Here is a 12022-nt window from a genome sequence, read left to right as displayed (position 1 = left end):
TTTGGCCATTTAATTTTGGCCAGCACCCAGTTACCCCCTCCCCCCACTCCCCTCCCATCCAGCAACCCTCAGTTTGTTTCCTATGATTAAGAGTCTCTTATGGTTTGCCTCCTTCTCTGATTTTGTCTTGTTTTATTTTTTTCCTCTCTTCCCCTATGATCCTGTTTTGTTTCTTAAATTCCACATACCCGTGAGATCGTATGATAATTGTCTTTCCCTGATAGACTTATTTCGCTTCACACAATACTCCCTAGTTCCGTCCAAGTTGTTGCAAATGGCAAGATTTCATGTCTTTTATGGCCAAGTAACATTCCATTGTGTATATATACCACATCTTCTTTGCCCATTCATCTGTTGGTGGACATCTGGGCTTTTTCCGTAGTTTGGCTATTGTGGACATTGCTGCTATAAATATTGGGGTGCATGTGCTCTTTCGGCTCACTACATTTGACCTTTGAGATAAAACCCAGTAGTACAATTGCTGAGTCATAGGTAGCTCTATTTTCAACTTTTTGAGGAACCTCCACACTGTTTTCCAGAGTGGCTTGCATTCCCACCAACAGTGTAGGAAGGTTCCTCTTTCTCCACATCCTCGCCAACATCTGTCATTTCCTGACTTGTTAATTTTAGCCATTCTGACTGGGTGATATCTCATTGTGGTGATATCTCATTGTGGTTTTGAGTTGTATTTCCCTGATGCCAAGTGATGTGGAGCACTTTTTCATGTTTCTGTTGGCCATTTGGATGTCTTTACAGAAATGTCTGTTTATGTCTTCTGCCCATTTCTTGATTTGATCATTTGTTCTTTGGGTGTTGCGTTTGGGAAGTTCTTTATAGATTCTGGACACTAGTCCTTTATCTGATATGTCGTTTGCAAATATCTTCTCCCATTCTGTTGGTTGTCTCTTGGTTTTGTCAACTTTTCCCTCCATTTCCCTGATGATTAGTGATGTTGAGCATCTTTTCATGTTTACCATCTGTATGTCTTTATTGGAAAAATGTGTGTTCAGGTCCTCTGCCCATTTTAAAATTAGACTGTGTTTTTTTGGTGTTAAGTTATAGAAGTTCTTCATGTATTTTGGATATTCATACTTTATTGGATATATCATTTGCAAATATTTTCTCCCATTTAGTAGATTGCCTTTTGTTTTGTTAATGGTTTTCTTTGCTATACAAAAGCTTTTAATTTTGAGGTGGTTCCAATAGTTTATTTTTGCTTTTGTTTCCCTTGCCTTAGGAGACACATCAGAAAAATGTTGATGTGGTTGATGTCAGAGAAATTACTGCTTGAACTCTCTTCTAGGATTTTTATGGTTTTAGGTCCCACATTTAGGTCTTAAATCCATTTTGAGTTGATTCTTGTGTATGGTATGGTGTTAAGAAGTGGTCCAGTTTTTTTTGCATGTAGCTATCCCATTTTTCCAGCACCATTTATTTTTATTTTTATTTTTTAAAGATTTTTATTTATTTGACAGACAGATCACAAGTAGGCTGAGAGGCAGGCAGAGAGAGAGAAAAGGAGGCAGGCTCCCTGCTGAGCAGAGAGCCTGAAGTGAGGCTCGATCCCAGGACCCTGGGATCATGAGCTGAGCCAAAGGCAGAGGCTTTAACCACTGAACCACCCAGGCACCCTCCAGCACCATTTATTAACACGACTATCTTTTCCCCCATTTTATAGTCTTGCCTCCTTTGTCATACATTAATTGGCTGTGTAATTGTGGGTTTATTTATGGGGTCTCTATTCTGTTCCATTGATCTATTTGTCTTGTTTTTGTGTCTGCACCATACTGTTTTGATTACTACAGTTTTGTAGTATATCTTGAAACCCAGGAGTGTGATATCTCTAGCTTTTTCTTTTTCTTTCTTTCTTTCTTTCTTTCTTTCTTTCTTCTTTTTTTTTTTTTTAACCCTTTCAAGATTGGTTTGGGTATTTGGGATCTTTTGAGGTTCCATACAAATTATTTGTTCTAATTCTATGAAAAATGCTATGCGTATTTTGATAGGTATTGCATTGAATCTGTAGATTGTTTTGGGTAATATGGACATTTTAACAGTATTATTATGATCCATGAACATGGGATTTCTTTCCATTTGTTTATGTCATCTTCAATTTATTTTCATTAATGTTTTATAGTTTTCAGAGTCCAGGTCTTTCATCTTTTGTTTAAGTATTTGGTTAAGTGTTATTCTTTCTGGTACAATTGCAAATGATGTTGGTTTCTTAATTTCTCTTTGTGCTACCTCATTATTAGTATGTAGAAACACTACTGATTTCTAGGTATTAATTTTGCATGCTGTAACTTTATTGAATTCATTCATTACATCTAGTAGTTTTTTGGTGGAGTTTTTAGGATTTTCTATATATCATGTCCTCATCAATTTAACTTTTACCAATATGGATGCCTTTTATTTCTTTTTCTTGTCTGATTGCTATGGCTTGGACTTCCAGTACTGTGTTGAGTAAAAGTGAAGAGAGAGTGGGTATCCTGTCTTATTCATAATCTTAAGTTCTCAGTTTTTCATCATTGAATATGCTATTAGTTACGAGTTTCGTGTGTGTGTGTGTATGAGAATGTATGTGTATATATACATACTCTAACCTCACTTTGTTGAGACATTTTTTTAAAATCATTAATGGATATTGGATTTGTCAAATGCTTTGCAACTATTGAGATGATCATGATTTTTATACTTCATTTTGTTGGTGGTGGTATATCATATTGGTTGATTTGTGGATGTTGAATCATGCTTGCATTTCCAGATTAAATCCCACTTGATCCTGATGAATAATCTTTTTAGGGTATTGTATGTGATTTGCCAATATTTTGATGAGGATTTTTGCATCTATGTTCAGGAATATTGATTGTAGTTTCTGTTTTTTTGTGATATCTTTGATTTTAGTATCAGGGTAATGCTGGCTTTGTAGAATATATTTTGGTGTTTTCCTCCTATTTTTTTGGAATTGTTTGAGGAGAGTAAGTATTAATTATCTACGAATGTTTGGTAGAATTGACCTGTGAATCTGTCTAGTCCAGGGCTTTAGTTTTTTAGTGGTTTTTGATTAGTGATTCAGGTTCTTTACTTTTAATCAGTTTCTTCAGATTTCCTATTTCTTCCTGATTTAGTTTTAGAAGATTGTATGTTTTTAGAAATTTATCCATTTCTTTTAGATTGCTCAGTTTGTTGGCTTATAATTTTTCATCATAGTCTCTTATGATCCTTTGTATTTCTGTAGTTTTAGTTATTACTACTGTCTTATTTCTGATTTTACTTGGGTTTTTCTCTTTTCTTGAAAAAGATAGTAGTCTTGGCTAAGGTTTATCAATTTTGTTTATCTTTTCAAAGAACCAGCTCTTGGTTTTGTTGATTTTTTTTTTCTACTGTGTTTTTTTGTTTCTATGTCATTTATTTCTGCTCTGATCTTTATTTTTTTCCTTTTTTTTCTACTGACCTTGGGCTTTGCTTGTTCTTTTTCTAGTTCCCTGAGGTGTAAGGTTAGGTTGTTTATTTGAACTCTTCTTTCTTTAGGGAGGCCTATATCACTATATTTTCTTTTTAAACTGCTTTCACTGTGTTCCAGAGGATTTTAGATAATTATGTTTTCATTTTCATTTGTCTCAATGTGTGGGGTTTTTTATTATTCTTTAATTTCTTTTGGTCCTTAGTTGTTAGAATCATATTGTTTAGCCTCCATGTTTTTGTATTGTTTCCTTTTTTTTCCCTCACGATTTACTTCTAGTTTCATACCATTCTGATTAGAAAAGATAACATGGTATGATATCAATAAATTGTCAAATTTATTGAGGTTTGTTTCAAGGTCTAGTACATGATCTCTTCTGGAGAGTGTTCCATGTGCACTTAAATGTGTATTCTGTTGTTTTTAAATTTTTTTAATTAATTATTTATTTTTTTAAAGTTTATTTGTTTATAATCTCTACACCTAATGTGGGGGCTTGAATTTACAACCCTGTGATCAAGAGTCACATGCTCTACCAACTGAGCCTGTCAGGTACCTCTCTCCTGCTGTTTTTAGATGGAATGTTCTATATATATCTGTTATATCCATCTGGTCCCATGTGTCATTTAAAAACACTGAATCTTTTGATGATTTTTCTGCCTGGACGATCTATCCATTGATGTAAGTGGTATGTTAAAGTCCTCTAATATTATTGTTTTACCATCAGTTTCTCTCTTTATGCCCATTAATATTTGCTTCCTGCTTTTAGGTGCTCCAGTGTTGGGTGTGTAGTTGTTTATAATTATTATATCTTCTTGCTAGATTGGCCCTTTTATCATTATGTAAAGCCCTTCTTTGTTTCTCATTAGTCTTTATTTTAAAGTCTGCTTTGTCTGATCTAAGTATTGCTACCCTGCTCCCCCCCACCCCTGCTTCCATTTCCTTGGTTAATGCACTGTCATCACTTTGCTTTCAGTCAGTGTCTTTAGATCTGAGATGAGTCCCTTGTAAACAGCACATAGATGGGTCTTGTTTCTTTATCCATTTTGCCATTGTATGTCTTTCGATTGGAGCATTTAGGCCATTTACATTTAAAATAATTATTGATAGTTATGCTATTTTGTTATTTGTTTCCTAACCAGGAAACAAATAATTTATTTTTATTTTTTTATTTTTTATAAACATATATTTTTATACCCCGGGATATAGGTATGTGAATCGCCAGGTTTACATACTTCACAGCACTCACCATAGCACATACCCTCCCCAATGTCCATAACTCCACCACCCTCTCCCACCCCCCCTACTCCCAGCAACCCTCAGTTTGTTTTGTGAGATTAAGAGTCACTTATGGTTTGTCTCCCTCCCAATCCCATCTTGTTTCATTTATTCTTCTCCTACCCCCTTAACCCTCCATGTTGCATCTCCACTTCCTCATATCAGGGAGATCATATGATAGTTGTCTTTCTCCAATTGACTTATTTCGCTAAGCATGATACCCTCTAGTTCTATCCACGTCATCACAAATGGCAAGATTTCATTTCTTTTGATGGCTGCATAGTATTCCATTGTGTATATATACCACATCTTCTTTATCCATTCATCTGTTGATGGACATCTAGGTTCTTTCCATAGTTTGGCTATTGTGGACAGTGCTGCTATAAACATTCGGGTGCACGTGCCCCTTCAGATCACTACATTTGTATCTTTAGGGTAAATACCCAGTAGTGCAATTGCTGGGTCATAGGGTAGTTCTATTTTCAACATTTTGAGGAACCTCCATTCTCTTGCTCTTTTTTTGTGTGTGTGTGATTGATGAATTTCTATAGTCTTATGTTTGGTGTTCTCTCTTTTTATTTTTTGTTTATCTATTATAGGTTTTAGGTTTGTGGTTACTATGAGATTCATATATAACATCCTAAGTAAATAGCAGTCTATGTTAATTAAATGGTAATTTAAGATCTAATACATCCTTATTAAAAAAAGAAAAGAAAAAAATACCTTTTCTTTTTCCTCCTCCCCTTTTTATATTCCCGCCTCCATGTTTTATGTATATGTGATCATATTTTACTTTTTTAAAAAATGTTTTATTTAATTGAGAGAGAGTGTGTGTGTGTGTGCATGAGAGAGAACAAATGGAGGGAGAGGGGCAGAGGGAAAAGCAGACACCAGCCACCCCCCCACCACTGAGCAGGAGCCCAACACATACATGCCTTGATCCCAGGACTCTGAGATCATGACCTGAACAGAAGGCAGACACTTAACCAACTGAGACACCCAGGCACCCCTACATTCTTTTTTTTTTCTTTTTTAAAGATATATTTATTTATTAGAGAGGATGTGAGCAGGGGGAGGGACAATGGGAGAAGGGGAAAGAGAATCTTGGGCTCCACCACCCAGTGTGGAGCCTGGTGTGGACTTGATCTCACAACCCTGAGATCCTGACCTGAGCCAAAATCAAGAGTCTAAGGCTTAACTGACTGAGCCACCCAAGTGCCCCATGTCTTTTTTTTTTTTTTTAATGTATTTATTTGACAGAGATCACAAGTAGGCTGAGAGGCAGGCAGAGAGAGAGAGAGGGAAGCAGGCTCCCAGCTGAGTAGAGAGCCCCATGTGGGGCTCTATCCCAGGACCCTGGGATTGTGACCCGAGCCAGAGGCAGAGGCTTTAACACACTGAGCCACCCAGGTGCCCCTGCCCCATGTCTTTTATTCATAATTTTCTTACATCTACTTATAGCCATTTCTTTTCTACTTAAAGAAGTCCCTTTGGGGTGCCTGGGTCGCTCAGTTGGTTAAGCCACTGCCTTCAGCTCAGGTCATGATTCTGGAGTCTCAGGATCAAGTCCCGCATTGGGCTCGCTGCTTGGCAGGGAATCTGCTTCTTCAGCTGACCTCTCTCCTCTCATGCTCTCTCTCTCTATCAAAAAACAAAAAACAAAACAAAAAAAAAGAAGTACCTTTAACTCTTCTTCTAAGACTCATTTATCTTTTATTTGTCTGGAAAACTCAAATTTAAAATGATTACCTTGCCAAATGGGGTATTCTTGGCTGTAGGTTTTTTCCTTTCAGGACTTCGAATATGGCACACCACTCCATTCTGGCTTGCAAAGTTCCTGCTGAAAACTCAGCTCATAGTCTTTTTATTTATTTATTTATTTATTTATTTATTTATTTGTCAGAGAGAGAGCGAGAGCGAGCACAGGCAGACAGAGTGGCAGGCAGTCAGAGGGAGAAGCAGGCTCCCTGCGGAGCAAGGAGCCTGATGTGGGACTCGATCCCAGGGCACTGGGATCATGACCTGAGCCGAAGGCAGCTGCTTAACCAACTGAGCCACCCAGGCATCCCTCAGCTCATAGTCTTATAGATTTTCCCTTGTAGGTAACTTTTTTCTCTCTCTTATCAAATAACTTTCATTCAACTGAAATTCAGGATTTGTTTTTCTGTGTTCATATATTTGCAAGGGACTAATTCACATAATTAATGCAGGGGATACTTTTTGAATTTATACCACAGAATATATTAGGTATTTTGGAGAACACAAGATTATTTCACTCAAAAAACTTTAATTTAAAATGCTTTTTATGAGTAGGAGAGGTGGCCTTTGAGTAAATGCTAAAGTATACCTTGAAGTGGTAGAGAAAATTCGTTTGAGCTCATGAATCTTATATTTTATAACATTGCACAACAAGCACATGTTTTTTGTTCTTAAACAGGTTTCTGCATGTTTGTGCTGAGCTTGGTGAAGAAACATTATCGTCTGCAGTTTTATATGGTCTGTATTAACCATAACTACATGTAATAAAAATGTGCTTGCCTTTATTTTTTTTTTTTCTATAGTGAGAAGATCTAATCTGCTAGTTGATGTTTTGCCTAAATATGAGGGGTATTTCAATTTTGGATGACTGTTACATACAAAAGGTTTAAGTTGTACAATTCTTGAAGATTTAAAAATTTTAACTGGTTTCAAAGTATCTGATATTTTTCTATGGACAGTAAGTATCTTTATTTGTCCTTAGCTGAACATAAGGAGAACAGAACATATATTTTCCTGTAGCTGTGGTTAGTCACACAGTTAATTGCATAATTCTTTTTGCCCTAAGGTGTTTTATGTAGTTTATCATTGAACTGTGCTTAGTATTTTATGAAATTTATTACTGTGTATGATGAATTTTTCTTATTTTCTTAAAAGGTAGCTAATTATAAGAATGTAAAATGGAAAATATAGTATTTAGATCTGTGAATTCATGTATTAATAAGGCTTGTTTTGGATTTGGATATATTTCCTGTTCTTTATGCTTTGCTTTTCTACATTGAGACATTCTGCTGAGCATCATCACTAGGAAACTGTAATATTCCTTAAATTTCTAATTTGGGGGAATCTTGAGGAGAGTCAAATTATCCATGAAAATCTAGAAACCATCAAGACGAGTTAGAAATAATAGAATCTCCTATGAAAACATAAATTTTATTGGAAAAAAAATCATTTATGCATTTTGAAGCAACCAAAATGAACGAGAATTGGATCTTCTATGCAGATTAAAATAAAACAAATATATTATAAATCCTCATTTATTATTTACCAAAATGAGAAATAGGTTTATTATGAATAAATCCAAATCTTAACAAGTTTGAACATTTTATAAATTCCAGTCAAAATTATGAGACAGATATAGAAATATTAAGGTATTTTTTTTCCCATTCACATTCTATTCATACAAACTGATGCTAAAAAAATTACTAACATGGCATCTCTCAGGCTAGATGAACTTGATGAAACACACAGGTTTGAAATTCTGAAATTGAATACTGTCCTTGAGTGGTACTGTAAAGACCAACTTTCAAGTATGGAATGCTGGTGTTTAAGGGTAACTGGTCCCTGCTGGTTTGAGTTATCTGAAGGCAGAAATAACTCTCTATGGGAAAAGTTACCATAATGAACTCTGAAAAAGGAATAGCTTTTAGCATTTTTAATGCAGAAGGCAGCCAGAGCAAAATGATCCTCTCTAGATGCTGTAAGAACAGCAGAAATTTCTCATTATCATTTCAATCTAATGATTCAGGATTGTTGTATATTTTGTATATATTTTTAAATTCAGTAATGTTTCCCAGTATTGTTAGCATTCCATTTTTGTTTAAATTAAGATTACTTTATTAAATGTCTTCATGGTTTTAAGGTTCAAGTAGACCCTCAAATGACTATAATTTACTAACAACGTTTATTTTGTATGTCCCTATCTTACAAACTTTGACCAAAAGTCATGCTAGAAATTTGTGTTTCAAAATTGCTCTTGCTTCCAGGGCTGCACTGATCAGCTGTGCTCACTAATTGTTGTGTTGTTGGGCTATTAACAGTTCGCATGGACTCATGTCACTCTACTGATAACAGTGACTCAGTCACATCTTGTCATCCAAAATCTGTTTGAAGGCATGATATGGTAAGGGGACAGCATTATGCTGCTTTGTGTTTATGTCCTAGCCTTTTTAAAGCTCTTTCAGTTGGGCAGTGTCTTATAGATTTCTACTAAAATGTACTCTTTTTTTTTGTTTTTGTTGCTCTATCACTAAAATATCTTACTGAGTTTTGCTTTACTCTTTGAAGACAAACACTTCGTTAACAACTTGAAAAGCCTTCTTTTTCGGCTTCCAAATAAAATGCAGGAAGTCCTCATCAAAGCTCCAAAAATTAATTACATTTTCAGGTGTACTACATCTTATATGCCTTTTTACAAAGCATACATAAATTTTAAAAAGAGCATATTATTTTTGTGAATGCAAAAGAATATGAAAGCTGGCTTGTGAGCAAACACTGTGCTGAATGAAAATTGGGTGGGTTCTCCTCTGCCTTTATGCGGGAGTGTCCAGATTTCAGATGGAATTACTTACTGTCTAACAGTGACTTGAATATTCAGAAAGCATTTTTTATTAGTTTAAAATTATAAAAATTATTAGTTAAAAACAGAGTAGAGAAAAGTGATTTAAGAAATCTGACCATGTTATCCCCACATTCTTTTTAAACCCATTAGTTAAAATCTTTATAGTCAATAGGTCTTTGTCAAGATAAAATCCTTCACAGCTTTGTGTTTTGTTCTAGTTTTTAATACCAGGGGGTGTGTGTGTGTGTGTGTGCGTGTGTGTGTGTGTAAAATGAACAGAATCATTTTGAGATTGTCTTCCATATACACACTTTTAATTGATAGGGGGAAGCTACTGAACTTAGTGGGTTCTATAAAATTAGCAGGGTTTACTATAACTATAGGCTAAGGTAGAATTAAAATTGATAGTTCTTCCCGAGAAAGAATTTGTATTAAGTGCTTGTTATAAATTTATGAGATTATATTGTGTCTAAACAAATGACTCCTTTCCATTTTGAAAGACTGCTTATTTTAATTCTTTGTGCTGTTATAACTTGTTTCTCATAAAACTGAAATTTGAAAGTCCATAGCTCTAGAAATAGATTGCTTAATATTAAAATTAAATTGATTATTTAATATTTTCCTTAGCAATATTCTCCTGATATGTTGATTTATTTATAGATTTTTCTCTGCTGAATTGCATTAAGCTGATCTGGGCAAATTTACTTGATATATATCATTTCTACTAATGTTTTGGCAAATGTTCTGGATGAGGCTGCAGTATAATCCAAAGGGTTATTGCATTGGTTCTTTATGAGTCATAACCTGTATAAATGTTTGACACTTAATCATATGGACGTTTTTTCCGATTTTCTTTAAGGTTCCTTGTTCCAATATCAAGTGTTATTTGCAATGACATAACTGCTTACCTTTTTGGATTTTTTTTTGGGAGGACTCCATTAATTAAGGTAATGGAACAACATCTTGAGCAAGCCATTACCATAACCTTAAAATGAGCCACTGGAGAAAATTTCCAACAATTTGGTGCTGTTGTACATTTTTATTTGTGAGGTGTTTTGGTTTTCCCATAGCTGTATTTAACAGCCACAGTGTAGGGACAGTGAGCCATATTTCCCAATGATTCCATCTGGATACTTTGTGAGACAGTCTCTTGTCTGCTCAATAAGGACCTGTCTCTATCAATTATCCTTCATCTTGTGAAGGCTCATTTCATCTTTTGGCTGGTTTCTTTCTATTAGCTACAATGCAGGTCTTCCTTCTTCCATTCCATTGTAGCAACCCTACAAACAAGTCTTTCCTAGACTCTGCTCCTTTAGCAATTTTTTTTTGAAAGGGTCCACTTAACCATCTTCACATACTCATGTCCATCTATAAAGCTTTTACACCCAAACTCATTAAAAAAAAAAAAAAAACCCTGAGGCCCTACAATAAAATACCGGTAATGCAAGTAATAAGTAAATGTTAAGACAAGGGAAAGAAAAATACACATGAGCAGACCATGTGGTTTTGCCTTTGATTTGGTTCTACTTACAGTCAGTGGAGGCAAAGAAGGAGAAATGAATTGTTATACAGTTCTCATTTTGGAGAAGAAACCAATTCCTCATGGAAAAATCATAGAACTAATTACTTTTAAACAAACTTTTCATGTTGGGGCTTTAGATAGGATTCACTCCATTCATGTAGAATCTTTAATAATATTCCCACAAATATGTTAATTGGCTCTTTTGATGTTACTACATGAAGGCAGTTTGGAGGGACTGAGACAGTTGTGCAGGTACCAAACCTGTTTTATCAGAATGATACAGGAGAGGCTTAAGTGTTCCCAGAGGAAAGCATGAACTGCTTATCCTTCAAGAAAATCTTCCATAAATTCTTCCCCACATAGGAGTCTAGCATACAACATCGGGCTAAGCTGTAGGGATACAGGCAAGCAAGCTATTTATGTATATATTTAAACATTTCTCAAGCTTCTTTAGTGTAAGAGTAGGTGATTAAATATTCAAGGCTTCTATATCAGATGAGAAGTTTTTGGCTTAGGAAGTTTTGAAAGAGGTTGTTATGGATGTAGAAGAATGTTACTGTCTGATTTTGAACATAAATTTCTAGTGAATTTAGGGCTGGATTAGTTGTATAATATACCCATATGTAATTAAACAAGTTAACCTCTAAATCAGTTTGATATAGATCAATTTAATTTGATAAGTTATATATATTTTTTGAAGATTTATTTATTTAAGAGAAAGAGAGAAAACACAAGTTGGGGGGGGGGGAGAGGCAGAATGAAGGGGGAGAGAGAATCCCCAAGCAGACTCCCCTGCTGAGCACAGAGCCTGACACAGGGCTCAGTCCCAGGACCCTGAGATCATGACCCCAGCCGAAATCAAGAGCCAGATGCCCAACTACTGAGCCTCCCAGGTTCCCGATTAAGTTATCTCTGAAATAATCAACAGTCACTTTTCAATTTGAGTCAGCTCCTACTTCATGACAGTAATACTGAATTATCCTAGGAAGTGGTGTGTATCACTCTTGTCTCTGTGGCAGAATTGTTATCAGATTTATCAAGAAACTGTTTCTATTAGCGTTTTTGGCTTTGGCCTTTCATGAACATCATTAAGACAAGAGGTCTGTGAAGAGATCATGTAGTTTAGCCTGTCACCTGTTGCTGTCTGCATAAACTTCTGTCTGATATT

General features: G+C 35.3%; 1 protein-coding gene across 4 annotated transcripts in view; it reads left to right on the top strand.

Moving 5' to 3' along the window:
- The window catches only part of CDS1 (CDP-diacylglycerol synthase 1), a 67069-nt gene that overhangs the window by 42447 nt on the left and 12600 nt on the right, over nucleotides 1-12022 (top strand). For 3 of the 4 annotated variants that reach the window (XM_059173463.1, XM_059173470.1, XM_059173460.1), the window contains 3 exons: nucleotides 7173-7231; nucleotides 8812-8894; nucleotides 10192-10279. In XM_059173463.1, the coding sequence (XP_059029446.1) occupies nucleotides 7173-7231; nucleotides 8812-8894; nucleotides 10192-10279 (230 nt within the window). The remainder of the gene's footprint in view (nucleotides 1-7172; nucleotides 7232-8811; nucleotides 8895-10191; nucleotides 10280-12022) is intronic. The other variant, XM_059173465.1, reaches the window with a different exon arrangement.

The sequence above is a fragment of the Mustela lutreola genome, chromosome 1 (assembly GCF_030435805.1).
Source record: "Mustela lutreola isolate mMusLut2 chromosome 1, mMusLut2.pri, whole genome shotgun sequence".
NCBI lineage: Eukaryota > Metazoa > Chordata > Mammalia > Carnivora > Mustelidae > Mustela > Mustela lutreola.
The sequence above is the reverse complement of the archived record's forward strand: the minus strand, read 5'-3'. Positions and strand labels throughout refer to the sequence as shown.